The following is a 14717-nucleotide window of genomic DNA, read 5'->3' as shown; positions in this document are numbered from 1 at the left end:
CTATTCATTCTTCAATGCTCCCAGAACCTTCCCCCCTCCCCTACCCTATGATCCCTATGACCAACTTCTGCTTCCATAGTTACATTCGTTGCCATGTCCACTCCCAGACATCTAAAATACATCACTTCCTCCAATTTTTTTCCATTCAAACTCATACCTTAACTAACTAGTCCCTCAACCCTGCTGAACCTAAAAACCTTGCTCTAATTTACATTCACTCTCAACCTTCTCTCTAATACATGCTTCCAAACTCAGTCACCAACTTCTGCAGTTCACGCCTGAATCTGCCACCAATGCTGTATCATCAGCATACAACAACTGAGTTACTTTCCAAGCTCTCTTACCCCCAACAGACTGCACACTCACCCCTCTCTCCAAGACTCATATTTACCTCCTTCACCACCCGATTCATAAACAAACTTAACAACCACAGTGACATCACACTACCTTGCCACAGACCAAACTTCATACAGAGCCATTCACTCTTTTCTTTCTAATCATACACAAGCTTTACACTCTTGATAAAAACTTTTCTGCTTCTAGCAGCGTACCACCCACACCATATATTCTTAAGACCTTCCCCAAAGCAACTCTATCAACCCTATCATATGCTTTCTCCAGATCCACAAATGCTATATACTAATCCACATATACCATGAGTGAAGTCGCCCACAGCAAGGCTGTATCACTGGGAGTAGAGTCTCATCACAGAACTTCTCCATCCTTACATCTCCAATTTGGTTTCAACCGTCTCCTTGTCCCCTTACCCTCCACTTCTGACACATATATCTTCTTTGTCAACCGCTCCTCACTCAAATCTCCGATATTCATATCATTTCAGCCTCTCAAACCATTGTCTTCTTATTACCATACATCTCTCTTACTGTACCAGTGCTTGCTAGATCCACCCTCTTCACACTATATATTGCCTTCAGACATTTCATTTCCAACAAAATCATCATCTTTCATACATTCTCATCTGTAGCCCATGCCTCACATCCTTATACCACTGATGAAACTACTATACATTCAGATATACTCACCTTCACCCTCCCAGACAGTGATCACTCTTTCCAAATATCATTCCTCAATATTCCAAGGACCTTCGCCCCTTATCCACCTCTAACCATCCTCAGCCTCCTTGGTTCCATTTGCCATGTCCATTCCCAGGTAACTAAAACACTTCACTTCCTCTAAGTTCTCTCCATTCAAGCTCACTCCCTAACTAACCTGTCTCTTTGCACTGCTAAACCTAATACCCTTGCTTTCATTCGCATTTACTCTCAACTTTTTCCTTTCACACATTCTTCTGAACAATGCCAGCATGGATAATATCATGTATATGATAAACTATCTGGAAGAACTGATCATGTAATTCTTAGATCTGACTATGTGGTAAGCATGGCCATTAAATAAGAGGTGAGACCAAACATCATGAGGAGATATAATCATGAAAACTACACAAACCTCGATAATTTCCATGGTAAATCAGAATGGGAACTGGAGTTCAGTAGCCAGGAACCAATGATGTGTGGAGAGGTTCTGTGAAAATTACAATGAACAAGTAGAAACATGGGTACCTCAAAACTCAAATACACTAGGAAATGGTAAAAGGAAAGAATGGTTTAATAAAAAAAAATACCAAAAAGCAAAGGAGCTTCAAGATGTGCAGTGGTGAAGATATAGATGGCACTCTAATCAGACAGCATTTGCTAAGTATAAGAGAGAGGAATGAGTTATAGCTATCTAAGAAAGAAGGAACAAAAAAAAAAATTGAAAAGAATATTGTGGAAAAGCCAGTGAAAATCTAAAACATTTCCATAAATTCATAAGGAATCAGTTTTCAGCAATAAAGCAGCTAGTCATGCCAGGGATTCAAGAGGAAAAAATTGTAGATATAAAGATGTGTGAGGACCTAAAATCAAGTTCAAAAGTGTTTTCACAGCAGAACACAATTTTGCCCTAACACCAGGGGGAATCGATTGGAAGGTTATAAAAATTGTTGAGATACATAAAAAGGATACTAAAGGAATACTCAAAGGATCTGGCTCATATAATGTTCATGGTCCTGATGAAATTTTAATATACATGCTAAAGATATGTGTATTAACACAAGATGAACCACCAGAATTACTATTCAAGATGTCATTGAAGAGACAAAGTGCAAAGGGAATGGAAAGGAGTAAATGTCATACCTGTCTCTAACAAAGGAGACTGAGAACATGCGCTGAACTACAGAATAGTCTCATGAGTGTGGTGTGTAAGGTTCTGCAAAAGATTAGTAAAAAGCAAATGAATCACCTTCCAAGTACTCAGCAGAAATTAGGAAAGAAGGTCATGTGTGACAAACTCCTTCCAGTTCTAGAAAGAGTACGCTCAAGCCTGGACAAAAGGGAAGGCTGAGCAGACTGTTTGCATTTGGAAAGCCAAAAAGTATTTGACAGTGTTCTGCTTGGGAAACTGATCAATATGCTTGATCACCACAATGGAATAAGGGGGATGCTCCTTCAACTGATAGAAAATTATCTTAGTGGTAGCGAACACAGGACACATGTCAGAAAAGCCTTTTCCAAATGGGTTGAGGAGACCATTACTCTTTATCTGTGTACATGACTTTCCTGAAGGCATGGAATCCTCCCTGAATATATTTGAACACAATTTCAAGTTCATGAGGGAAGTGAAAAGAATGGAGGACTGCATCAGCTTACAAGGGAACCTTAACAAACTCTAAATTCAGTCTGGAACAAGGCTGATGAAATTCAACCTTAGCAGAGATTAGGTGAAGAGGAGATGCAGTGAGTAATTTGAAGGACTGTTGAACAAGTTTCATGATAAGGTGGCAGATGTAGTGTAAACTCTAGCCCACCAGACATACACCAAATAGAAACCATAGTCTCCAGACAAGAGTCATTCTCTCCTGCTTACACTCTGGACAGCACCTGTCACTACAACACTACAAACACCCTTCACGTCCATGATGCAACTATCAAACAGAAGAGACAATGTCAGTACTCTCAACTGTCCTGTACTCTCTACACAAAGAAACACATACAACATCGTAACATTTTATGACCTATGGTCCCAACCGGTGGACATGGTCAGCTTCCAAAGTACTGCAGGAGCCTAACAAGTGAAGGGAGTCCTGGTGTAGCAAGGGAGTGAGTAATGATAACTAGTTAATTTCTTAAAACAATAAAACCTCTATCTCCATTTCTTTTTTTTTTTTGCTTTGTCGCTGTCTCCCTCGCTAGCAAGGTAGCGCAAAGAAACAGACAAAAGGATGGCCCAACCCACCCACATACACATGTATGTACCTACACGTCCACGCACGCACATATACATAAATATACATCTCAATGTATAAATATATATACACACACAGACATATACATATATATACACACATACATAATACATACTGTATGCCTTTATTCATTCCCATCGCCACCTCGCCATACATAAAATACCAACCCCCTCCCCCCTTCATGTGTGCGAGGTAGCGCTAGGAAAAGACAACAAAGGCCACATTCATTCACACTCAGTCTCTAGCTGTCATGTAATAATGCACTGAAACCACAGCTCCCTTTCCACATCCAGGCCCCACAAAACTTTCCATGGCTTACCCCAGACTCTTCACACACCCTGGATCAATCCATTGACATCACGTCGACCCCAGTATACCACATCGTTCCAATTCACTCTATTCCTTGCACATCTTTCACCCTCCTGCATGTTCAGGCCCCAATCACTCAAAATCTTTTTCACTCCATCTTTCCACCTCCAATTTGGTCTCCCACTTCTCCTCGTTCCCTCCACCTCCGACACATATATCCTCTTGGTCAATCTTTCCTCACTCATTCTCTCCATGTGACCAAACCATTTCAAAACACCCTCTTCTGCTCTCTCAACCACGCTCTTTTTATTTCCACACATCTCTCTTACCCTTACATTACTTACTCGATCAAACCACCTCACACCACACATTGTCCTCAAACATCTCATTTCCAACACATCCACCCTCCTGCGCACAACTCTATCCATAGCCCACGCCTCGCAACAATATAACATTGTTGGAACCACTATTCCTTCAAACATACCCATTTTTGCTTTCCAAGATAATGTTCTTGACTTCCACACATTCTTCAACGCTCCCAGAACTTTCGCCCCCTCCCCCACCCTATGATTCACTTCCGCTTCCATGGTTCCATCCGCTGCCGAATCCACTCCCAGATATCTAAAACACTTCACTTCCTCCAGTTTTTCTCCATTCAAACTTACCTCCTAAATGACTTGTCCCTCACCCTACTGTACCTACTAACCTTGCTCTTATTCACATTTACCCTCAGCTTTCTTCTTTCACACACTTTACCAAACTCAGTCACCAGCTTCAGCAGTTTCTCACACGAATCAGCCACCAGCACTGTATCATCAGCGAGCAACAACTGACTCACTTCCCAAGCTTCTCATCCACAACAGACTGCATACTTGCCCATCTTTCCAAAACTCTTGCATTCACCTCCCTAACAACACCATCCATAAACAAATTAAACAACCATGGAGACATCACACACCCCTGCCGCAAACCTACATTCACTGAGAACCAATCACTTTCCTCTCTTCCTACACGTACACATGCCTTACATCCTCGATAAAAACTTTTCACTGCTTCCAACAACTTGCCTCCCACACCATATATTCTTAATACCTTCCACAGAGCATCTCTATCAACTCTATCATATGCCTTCTCCAGATCCATTAATGCTACATACAAATCCATTTGCTTTTCTAAGTATTTCTCAAATACATTCTTCAAAGCAAACACCTGATCCACAAATCCTTTACCACTTCTGAAACCACACTGCTCTTCCTCAATCTGATGTCCTGTACATGCCTTTACCCTCTCAATCAATACCCTCCCATATAATTTCCCAGGAATACTCAACAAACTTATATCTCTGTAATTTGAGCACACACTTTTATCCCCTTTGCCTTTGTACATGTAACCCTAATAAATACCAATATCTCTATAGAGGAGCCTTAGAAATAGTTCTAACCAATGACAATTACTGATATCACCAGATGCACCACCAATATCCTGGTTCATCGCCTGACATCATGAAGCATAATACATTTCAAGAAAACCTGAATAAAATTGAAAAACTTTTAATCTAAAGATACAAAAAAAGTGGGGTAAAATTTCTTTAAAAGCAATGAGTACATCTGAGAAAACATAGGTATAGGCATTTGCATTCCCTCAGAACTCTTCAATAGTGGGAGTCTACACGTGAAGATTTGCACCGCAGGTGCCAGGAATCATCACATAAAAACGAGCTTTCATGAGCTTATCTTGAATAATCTGCCAATATCTAGACATTTATAAGGCTGTTAAGTGTCTTTTAGTCATTGTAAATGCATATAACAGATTACCACTCTCTGGAAGAAATTCTTAACTGTACATTCTTATGTAGATATAGACAAATATCTGTAAAATATTTATAAACAGCAATCATATATAGTGATAAATATCATTTGCGAGGTGGATCAGGAGGCTAATCTCATGATTCATATTCTCCCTCCACCTCTCCTGGGATTTTAAGCATTATAATAAGGGCTATGTTAAAGCCACATCAGTTATGTCAACTCAATTGTTCTAAATTTCCTTTCTAATTGCATGCATTCTTCACAGATAGTGATAATAATCATTGGTGGATTTAAATCAGAGGGTACCCCAATACTCTGACATCCCATCATCCTTCCATCTGCCACTCTTTGCCAGGGCCTCTACAGTTTAACTTTAGCACCATGCCAAGGTTAAACAAGTTATGTTACCTGATTTATTTGAACATGGCCTATATTTCAACAAGTAGTTCTTTATTTCTATAACAAGAAAATGAAAATCTGAAGACCATTTTCTGTCAAACACATCAGTAACTTTCTGTAATTCATGGTTAAAGACTGGGGATAGTAACACATACATAAATAATATGAGCAATTAAATTCCAAAGCTTACAAAAGAATAATAATGATTAGAAAAAGCAGCAAAATCTGTTAGTAATGATTAGAAAAAGCAGCAAAATCTGTTAGAAGTAATGAAACATATCATTGCATTACTTTACCAGGGCCTCTACAGTTTAACTTTAGCACTATGCCATGGTTAAACAAGTTATGTTACCTGATTTATTTGAACATGGTCTATATTTTAACAAGTAGTTCTTTCATTCTATAACAGGAAAATGAAAATCTGAAGACCATTTTCAGTCCAAATCAGGAGTAACTTTCTGTAATTCATGGTTAAAGTCTGTGGATAATAACAATATACTTATTTATTTATTCATTATACTTTGTCGCTGTCTCCCGTGTTAGCGAGGTAGCACAAGGAAACATACGAAAGAATGGCCCAAACCACCCACATACATATGTATCTACATACATGTCCACACACAGCACATATACATACCTATACATCTCAACATATACAAATATATACACACACAGACCTATAACAATATACACATGTACATAATTCATAGTCTGCCCTTATTCATTTCCGTTGCCACCCCGCCACACATGAAATGAAAACCCCCTTCCCTGCATGTGTGTGAGGTAGCACTAGGAAAAGACAACAAAGGCCACATTCATTCACACTCAGTTTTTAACTGTCATGTATAATAACAAATACATAAATATTAAGAGCAATTAAATTCCAAAGCTTACAAAAGAATAATAATGATTAGAAAAAGCAGCAACATCTGTTAGGAGTAATGAAACATATCACTGCATTACTTATACAGAGCAAATCTGGAAAAGTATAAAAGTTAATACTATGTAAAAGCATAAAAGAGCTAGCACTATACATGTTGTTCATATAGGTCTTTTGAGGTGAAAGTGAAGTACAGTGAATGAACAAGACAAGGAATAAGAAAGACTGAGAAAAACAAAAATTTGAGAATTAATGAATCAAGTGAATAATGAAATGAGGTCCACTGACAAGAATGTATAGAGGATTGTTAAAATGTACTTTAAGGAGGTACATGGGAGTAAATATAAATAACTTAGGTATAAGTAATATAATGAAGTGTGTGTGTGAAGAGCATCACAAAAAGAAATCTACAGCAAAAAGGAGAAAAACTAAATGTTTCAAAGAAGACTATGTGAAAAGGGATCCATAATATATAGGTTTAGTTTTATAAAAGGCAAAATCAAGTTTGTGTCAGGCAGTGCCTTTATGGAAGCATCTGCAGTAAACATGATATGATATTCATGTATGGAAGAGGTCCTGTTCAAGCTACCTCTTCGTACAAAGATGAAAGCCTTCACCATTTTCCTAAATGTCAAAAAAATCAAATTCCTTAATTTAGTTTTGAAATGTATATACATAGAAAAAGCAACATACAAAATATCTTGTTTAAAGTGTTAATATTCTAAAAACTATTACATAATGAAATACACAATTTTTGCAAGTCCAAGTTATCTCAACAAATACAAAAATAATTGTAAAAAATAGAAAATGTAACATGAAGACTAAATTGAAAAGGACATGAGAAATAAGTAAGTAAAATGACATTATTGAGGATATGCATAACTCCTATCATTTCAAGACTTTTGATAGGGTGCCATTTATCATTAAGTAAAATGACATATCATTGAGGAAATGCATAACTCCTATTATTTCAAGACATTTGATAGGGTACCATTTATCATTTCCATTATCCCATAATGCTGCCTTTCCATTACATAAATAGCTGCCCTCTTAAATATCATGTCAATGAGTTTAAAAATACTGTATCAAGGAAACTTTATATATACTGCTGACTTGTTATTACCCACAAAACCAAATGCCTAGCAGGCACAATAAGAGGTAATGATAACTTTACACTAGTCTACCCCATAGCATCAGCTGGACTTGGAGCCTTGTAGAATCTTGAAGTATTAACTTTACTGTGTGTTAATAGAGTCATAACTGTCATATCCATCATCACTCAGCCTACTGATATTGGAAAAACAATGGAAAGACAAAAATAAATCATACACTTGCATCTCCATGAAATATTTTGATTTCATTTCATTTGGTAGACTACCTGAGTTGGAGCTTTTCTCCTCATTAGATGAAGCACTATTTTCAATTTTGTGCATGCATGTCATCACTATGATATTCATCATGTTGTGGGTGAAAAAAACATTGGAAAAACCCAGCAAAAAATAAGGTAGATGCTTGCACCTCCTCAGAGATGTCTCATTATGAAGTCATATGCAGATGTAAATAAGTACTTGTTTTGCCATCTATAGTGTAAAATGACATCTACTATTCTTCAAGGCTCCCAGAATTTTTGCCCCCTCCCCCACCCTATGATCCACTTCCGCTTCCATGGTTCCATCCGCTGCCAGATCCACTCCCAGATATCTAAAACACTTCACTTCCTCCAGTTTTTCTCCATTCGAACTCACTCATAGGGGGGCGAAAATTCTGGGGGCCTTGAAGAATGTGTGGAAGTCGAGAACATTATCTCGGAAAGCAAAAATGGGTATGTTTGAAGGAATAGTGGTTCCAACAATGTTGTATGGTTGCGAGGCGTGGGCTATGGATAGAGTTGTGCACAGGAGGATGGATGTGCTGGAAATGAGATGTTTGAGGACAATGTGTGGTGTGAGGTGGTTTGATCGAGTGAGTAACGTAAGGGTAAGAGAGATGTGGAAATAAAAAGAGCGTGGTTGAGAGAGCAGAAGAGGGTGTTTTGAAGTGGTTTGGGCACATGGAGAGAATGAGTGAGGAAAGATTGACCAAGAGGATATATGTGTCGGAGGTGGAGGGAACGAGGAGAAGAGGGAGACCAAATTGGAGGTGGAAAGATGGAGTGAAAAAGATTTTGTGTGATCGGGGCCTGAACATGCAGGAGGGTGAAAGGAGGGCAAGGAATAGAGTGAATTGGAGCGATGTGGTATACCGGGGTTGACGTGCTGTCAGTGGATTGAATCAAGGCATGTGAAGCGTCTGGGGTAAACCATGGAAAGCTGTGTAGGTTGTATATTTGTGTGTGTGGACGTGTGTATGTACATGTGTATGGGGGGGGGTTGGGCCATTTCTTTCGTCTGTTTCCTTGCGCTACCTCGCAAACGCGGGAGACAGCGACAAAGTATAAAAAAAAAAAAAAAAAAATATATATATATATATATATATATATATATATATATATATATATATATATATATATATATATATATATATATATATATGTATGTAGCATTTATGGATCTGGAGAAGGCATATGATAGAGTTGATAGAGATGCTCTGTGGAAGGTATTAAGAATATATGGTGTGGGAGGCAAGTTGTTAGAAGCAGTGAAAAGTTTTTATCGAGGATGTAAGGCATGTGTACGTGTAGGAAGAGAGGAAAGTGATTAGTTCTCAGTGAATGTAGGTTTGCGGCAGGGGTGTGTGATGTCTCCATGGTTGTTTAATTTGTTTATGGATGGGGTTGTAAGGGAGGTAAATGCAAGAGTCCTGGAAAGAGGGGCAAGTATGAAGTCTGTTGGGGATGAGAGAGCTTGGGAAGTGAGTCAGTTGTTGTTCGCTGATGATACAGCGCTGGTGGCTGATTCATGTGAGAAACTGCAGAAGCTGGTGACTGAGTTTGGTAAAGTGTGTGGAAGAAGAAAGTTGAGAGTAAATGTGAATAAGAGCAAGGTTATTAGGTACAGTAGGGGTGAGGGTCAAGTCAATTGGGAGGTGAGTTTGAATGGAGAAAAACTGGAGGAAGTGAAGTGTTTTAGATATCTGGGAGTGGATCTGTCAGCGGATGGAACCATGGAAGCGGAAGTGGATCATAGGGTGGGGGAGGGGGCGAAAATTTTGGGAGCCTTGAAAAATGTGTGGAAGTCGAGAACACTATCTCGGAAAGCAAAAATGGGTATGTTTGAGGGAATAGTGGTTCCAACAATGTTGTATGGTTGCGAGGCGTGGGCTATGGATAGAGATGTGCGCAGGAGGATGGATGTGCTGGAAATGAGATGTTTGAGGACAATGTGTGGTGTGAGGTGGTTTGATCGAGTAAGTAACGTAAGGGTAAGAGAGATGTGTGGAAATAAAAAGAGCGTGGTTGAGAGAGCAGAAGAGGGTGTTTTGAAATGGTTTGGGCACATGGAGAGAATGAGTGAGGAGAGATTGACCAAGAGGATATATGTGTCGGAGGTGGTGGGAACGAGGAGAAGAGGGAGACCAAATTGGAGGTGGAAAGATGGAGTGAAAAAGATTTTGTGTGATCGGGGCCTGAACATGCAGGAGGGTGAAAGGAGGGCAAGAAATAGAGTGAATTGGAGTCATGTGGTATACAGGGGTTGACGTGCTGTCAGTGGATTGAAGCAAGGCATGTGAAGCGTCTGGGGTAAACCATGGAAAGCTGTGTAGGTATGTATATTTGCGTGTGTGGACGTGTGTATGTACATGTGTATGGGGGGGGGGTTGGGCCATTTCTTTCGTCTGTTTCCTTGCGCTACCTCGCAAACGCGGGAGACAGCGACAAAGTATAAAAAAAAAAAAAAAAAAAAAAAAAAAAAATATATATATATATATATATATAAATGAGCACCCATATACGTACACATACATATCAACATATACATACACAGAGACATATACATATTTACACATGTAAATATCCATAATTGCTTGCCTTCAATCCATTCCCGACACCACCCCACCCTATAGGAAAAAACATCGCTATCCCCTGCTTCAGCGAGGTAGCACCAAGAAAACAGACATAAAAGGCCATATTCGTTCACACTCAGTTTCTTGCTGTCATGTATAATGCACCAAAACCACAGCTCCCTATCCACATCCAGGCCCCACAGATCTTTCCATGGTTTACCCCAGACATTATAATGTAATAAAAATTGTTAAAATATAAATGACCTGAGTTAACCTGGGACAATATTCATTTACACAAATGCTCAGCCCGAGTATACTTTGGATAGTAAGGGAAAGTACTAAACATAATGAGATATACCAAACGAGGTATAAGGGAACATTTCTAGACCAAGGCAGAATATATGGTGAAAGACATTAAGGAATAACTATTCATATTAGGACTGTAGTAATCTGGACACAGTAACTGCTCTCCTCAGAAAAACTTCCTCTATATCGAGGCAGTACATATTGGCTACAACAACATTTTGGAAGGAAAAGAAAGGTCACATGATTGGATGGAGTTTTGACAGCCTAGATTTGTTTAAGACATATTATATTATCATGCATTGTTAAAACATATTTCTGGCAAAGAATTTTCATGTTACATTTACCTTGAGAAAGGACATCCCTTAACAGGATTATTATACACAAAAGACAACTAACCTGCCAATGTTGCAGTGTGCCTAAAAGCTCGAACTTGGGAATCCGAGAGACCAGTCAAGAGCGAGATGACATTGTCCATGAGGTACTGATCATAGATTATGGAGTACTGACACTGTTTCACCAACAACTGCACAAACTCACAGAAGTTACTGCGAAACTTCTTCCACTGCTGACCGCTCTGGATTAATGGATACTCACCACTCTCCTGTAAGCCACAAACAGGTGAATCTGTATCACAACACTTAAAGTATAATCAACATGACAGGTTATGCTAAAACTATAAATTTATGAATATATTCATGAGTATGACTTACCCGTGCCTAATCCAGCAGCATGAAAAAGCGAAGGCTACCTGAAATAGTACGCATAGGTCTGCTGCTAAGTGACTATAGTGTTTACAATACACCACTCATAAATACATACACCAATAAGCACACCAATGAGCAGCAACGAATATTATACCTCCTCAAATTCCTCTGTCATGCGCCTGATGATCTCTGCATGTTCCATGGTGGCTTGCATATGCGGGGTAATCTTGCCCTTACATCCTGCTGCATTAATGAAGAATTGCATCAACTGCAACAAAGATCCATCCCGATTGTCCTTGTATGCATCAATCCAGTCATCCACAACTTGCTGCAAAGTAGATTTATAAGAATTAAGAGTATATCACATACAAAATCAAATGTCAGCTCTTTCAGGGTCATTAACTTCTTTAACTTCTGTATAACTGTGAAATGAGCTACTTAAATACTTTAAATAAAAAAAGCTAGCAGAGATGCAAATATAAAGCAAAAGCAAACTTTATATGAAGGAAGAAAAACTATCTACCTATCTATTTATCTAAATCTCCAACACCCAATCCCTCTGGGAACTCCAATCAAAGAGGTGAAAACAACTTAAAAATATCCGCTAACCCTTTTCCATTCATGCTTCACTCTTATACACCATTCCATGCATTCTCCCTTCATTTCTCTCCTTCCAGTACTCTTCCACTTTATTTCCCCATGCCCCACATAGTCTTCATCTCACACTAACCCATTTAATCATTCTATCATAATATCCTTGCACATTCCGTCTTGCATTCTTTCCACATGCCCAGACCACCTCAAAGGATTATGTTTTCCCGACTCTGCAACTCCACAACTCATTCCCTTTGCATTGCCTACCATACAAAATTTCTCATACACCCCCTCATTTCTTTCTTCATTCCATCTAATCATTCCCCATTCTTTTCTCAAATAACTCATTTCCAGTCTGGATTCTTGACCTGTGTGACTCATTCCATGTCTATGTTTCAGCTGCAAAGATCAGGGTCGGGAGTACTATGCTGTTCCTAAATTTTTTCTTCACTTCCACACTTACACATCTACCCTTCATTCTATAAAGGGACCCAACGACTCTTCTACCCTGTACTGCTCTCTCTCTCTTACCCAAGATAGTGCCTAAATATCCAAATTCTGTCACTTCTTCCTGTCTTTCTTCCCCTGTATCTATAACACAATTTAGATACAGGGGGTTGTCATTTCATGTGTGGCTGGGTGGCGATGGGAATGAATAAAGGCAGCAAGTATGAATTACGTATATGTGTATATATGTATATGTATATGTCTGCGGGGGGCCAGAAATCCTCCCCTCCTTGTATTTTTAACTTTCTAAAATGGGAAACAGAAGGAGTCAAGCGGGGAGTGCTCATCCTCCTCATAGGCTCAGACTGGGGTGTCTAAATGTGTGTGGATGTAACCAAGATGTGAAAAAAGGAGAGATAGGTAGTATGTTTGAGGAAAGGAACCTGGATGTTTTGGCTCTGAGTGAAACGAAGCTCAAGGGTAAAGGGGAAGAGTGGTTTGGGAATGTCTTGGGAGTAAAGTCAGGGGTTAGTGAGAGGACAAGAGCAAGGGAAGGAGTAGCAGTACTCCTGAAACAGGAGTTGTGGGAGTATGTGATAGAATGTAAGAAAGTAAATTCTCGATTAATATCGGTAAAACTGAAAGTTGATGGAGAGAGATGGGTGATTATTGGTGCATATGCACCTGGGCATGAGAAGAAAGATCATGAGAGGCAAGTGTTTTGGGAGCAGCTGAATGAGTGTGTTAGTGGTTTTGATGCATGAGACCGGGTTATAGTGATGGGTGATTTGAATGCAAAGGTGAGCAATGTGGCAGTTGAGGGAATAATTGGTATACATGGGGTTTTCAGTGTTGTAAATGGAAATGGTGAAGAGCTTGTAGATTTATGTGCTGAAAAAGGACTGGTGATTGGGAATACCTAGTTTAAAAAGTGAGATATACATAAGTATACGTACATAAGTAGGAGAGATGGCCAGAGAGCGTTATTGGATTACGTGTTAATTGACAGGCGCGCAAAAGAGAGACTTTTGGATGTTAATGTGCTGAGAGGTGCAACTGGAGGGATGTCTGATCATTATCTTGTGGAGGCTAAGGTGAAGATTTGTATGGGTTTTCAGAAAAGAAGAGTGAATGTTGGGGTGAAGAGGGTGGTAAGAGTAAGTGAGCTTGGGAAGGAGACTTGTGTGAGGAAGTACCAGGAGAGACTGAGTACAGAATGGAAAAAAGTGAGAACAATGGAAGTAAGGGGAGTGGGGGAGGAATGGGATGTATTTAGGGAATCAGTGATGGATTGCGCAAAAGATGCTTGTGGCATGAGAAGAGTGGGAGGTGGGTTGATTAGAAAGGGTAGTGAGTGGTGGGATGAAGAAGTAAGATTATTAGTGAAAGAGAAGAGAGAGGCATTTGGACGATTTTTGCAGGGAAAAAATGCAATTGAGTGGGAGATGTATAAAAGAAAGAGACAGGAGGTCAAGAGAAAGGTGCAAGAGGTGAAAAAGAGGGCAAATGAGAGTTGGGGTGAGAGAGTATCATTAAATTTTAGGGAGAATAAAAAGATGCTCTGGAAGGAGGTAAATAAAGTTCGTAAGACAAGGGAGCAAATGGGAACTTCAGTGAAGGGCGCAAATGGGGAGGTGATAACAAGTAGTGGTGATGTGAGAAGGAGATGGAGTGAGTATTTTGAAGGTTTGTTGAATGTGTTTGATGATAGAGTGGCAGATATAGGGTGTTTTGGTTGAGGTGGTGTGCAAAGTGAGAGGGTTAGGGAAAATGACTTGGTAAACAGAGTAAAAGCTTTAGTAAAAGCTTTGCGGAAGATGAAAGCCGGCAAGGCAGCAGGTTTGGATGGTATTGCAGTGGAATTTATTTAAAAAGGGGGCGACTGTATTGTTGACTGGTTGGTAAGGTTATTTAATGTATGTATGACTCATGGTGAGGTGCCTGAGGATTGGCGGAATGCGTGCATAGTGCCACTGTACAAAGGCAAAGGGGATAAGAGTGAGTGCTCAAATTACAGAGGTATA

At 39.5% G+C, this 14717-nt stretch overlaps 1 protein-coding gene across 4 annotated transcripts in view; it reads right to left on the bottom strand.

Annotated features, from left to right (window-relative positions):
- Positions 1–14717, bottom strand: part of SA1 (stromal antigen) — a 171269-nt gene that overhangs the window by 110705 nt on the left and 45847 nt on the right. For all 4 annotated transcript variants that reach the window (XM_071668063.1, XM_071668065.1, XM_071668064.1 and 1 more), the window contains 2 exons: positions 11807–11980; positions 11345–11549 (listed from right to left, as the gene is read on the bottom strand). In XM_071668063.1, the coding sequence (XP_071524164.1) occupies positions 11345–11549; positions 11807–11980 (379 nt within the window). The remainder of the gene's footprint in view (positions 1–11344; positions 11550–11806; positions 11981–14717) is intronic.

Source organism: Panulirus ornatus, chromosome 12 (genome assembly GCF_036320965.1).
Source record: "Panulirus ornatus isolate Po-2019 chromosome 12, ASM3632096v1, whole genome shotgun sequence".
Classification (NCBI taxonomy): Eukaryota; Metazoa; Arthropoda; class Malacostraca; order Decapoda; family Palinuridae; genus Panulirus; species Panulirus ornatus.
Note: the sequence above shows the minus strand (reverse complement) of the source record. Positions and strands in the feature narration are given on the sequence as shown.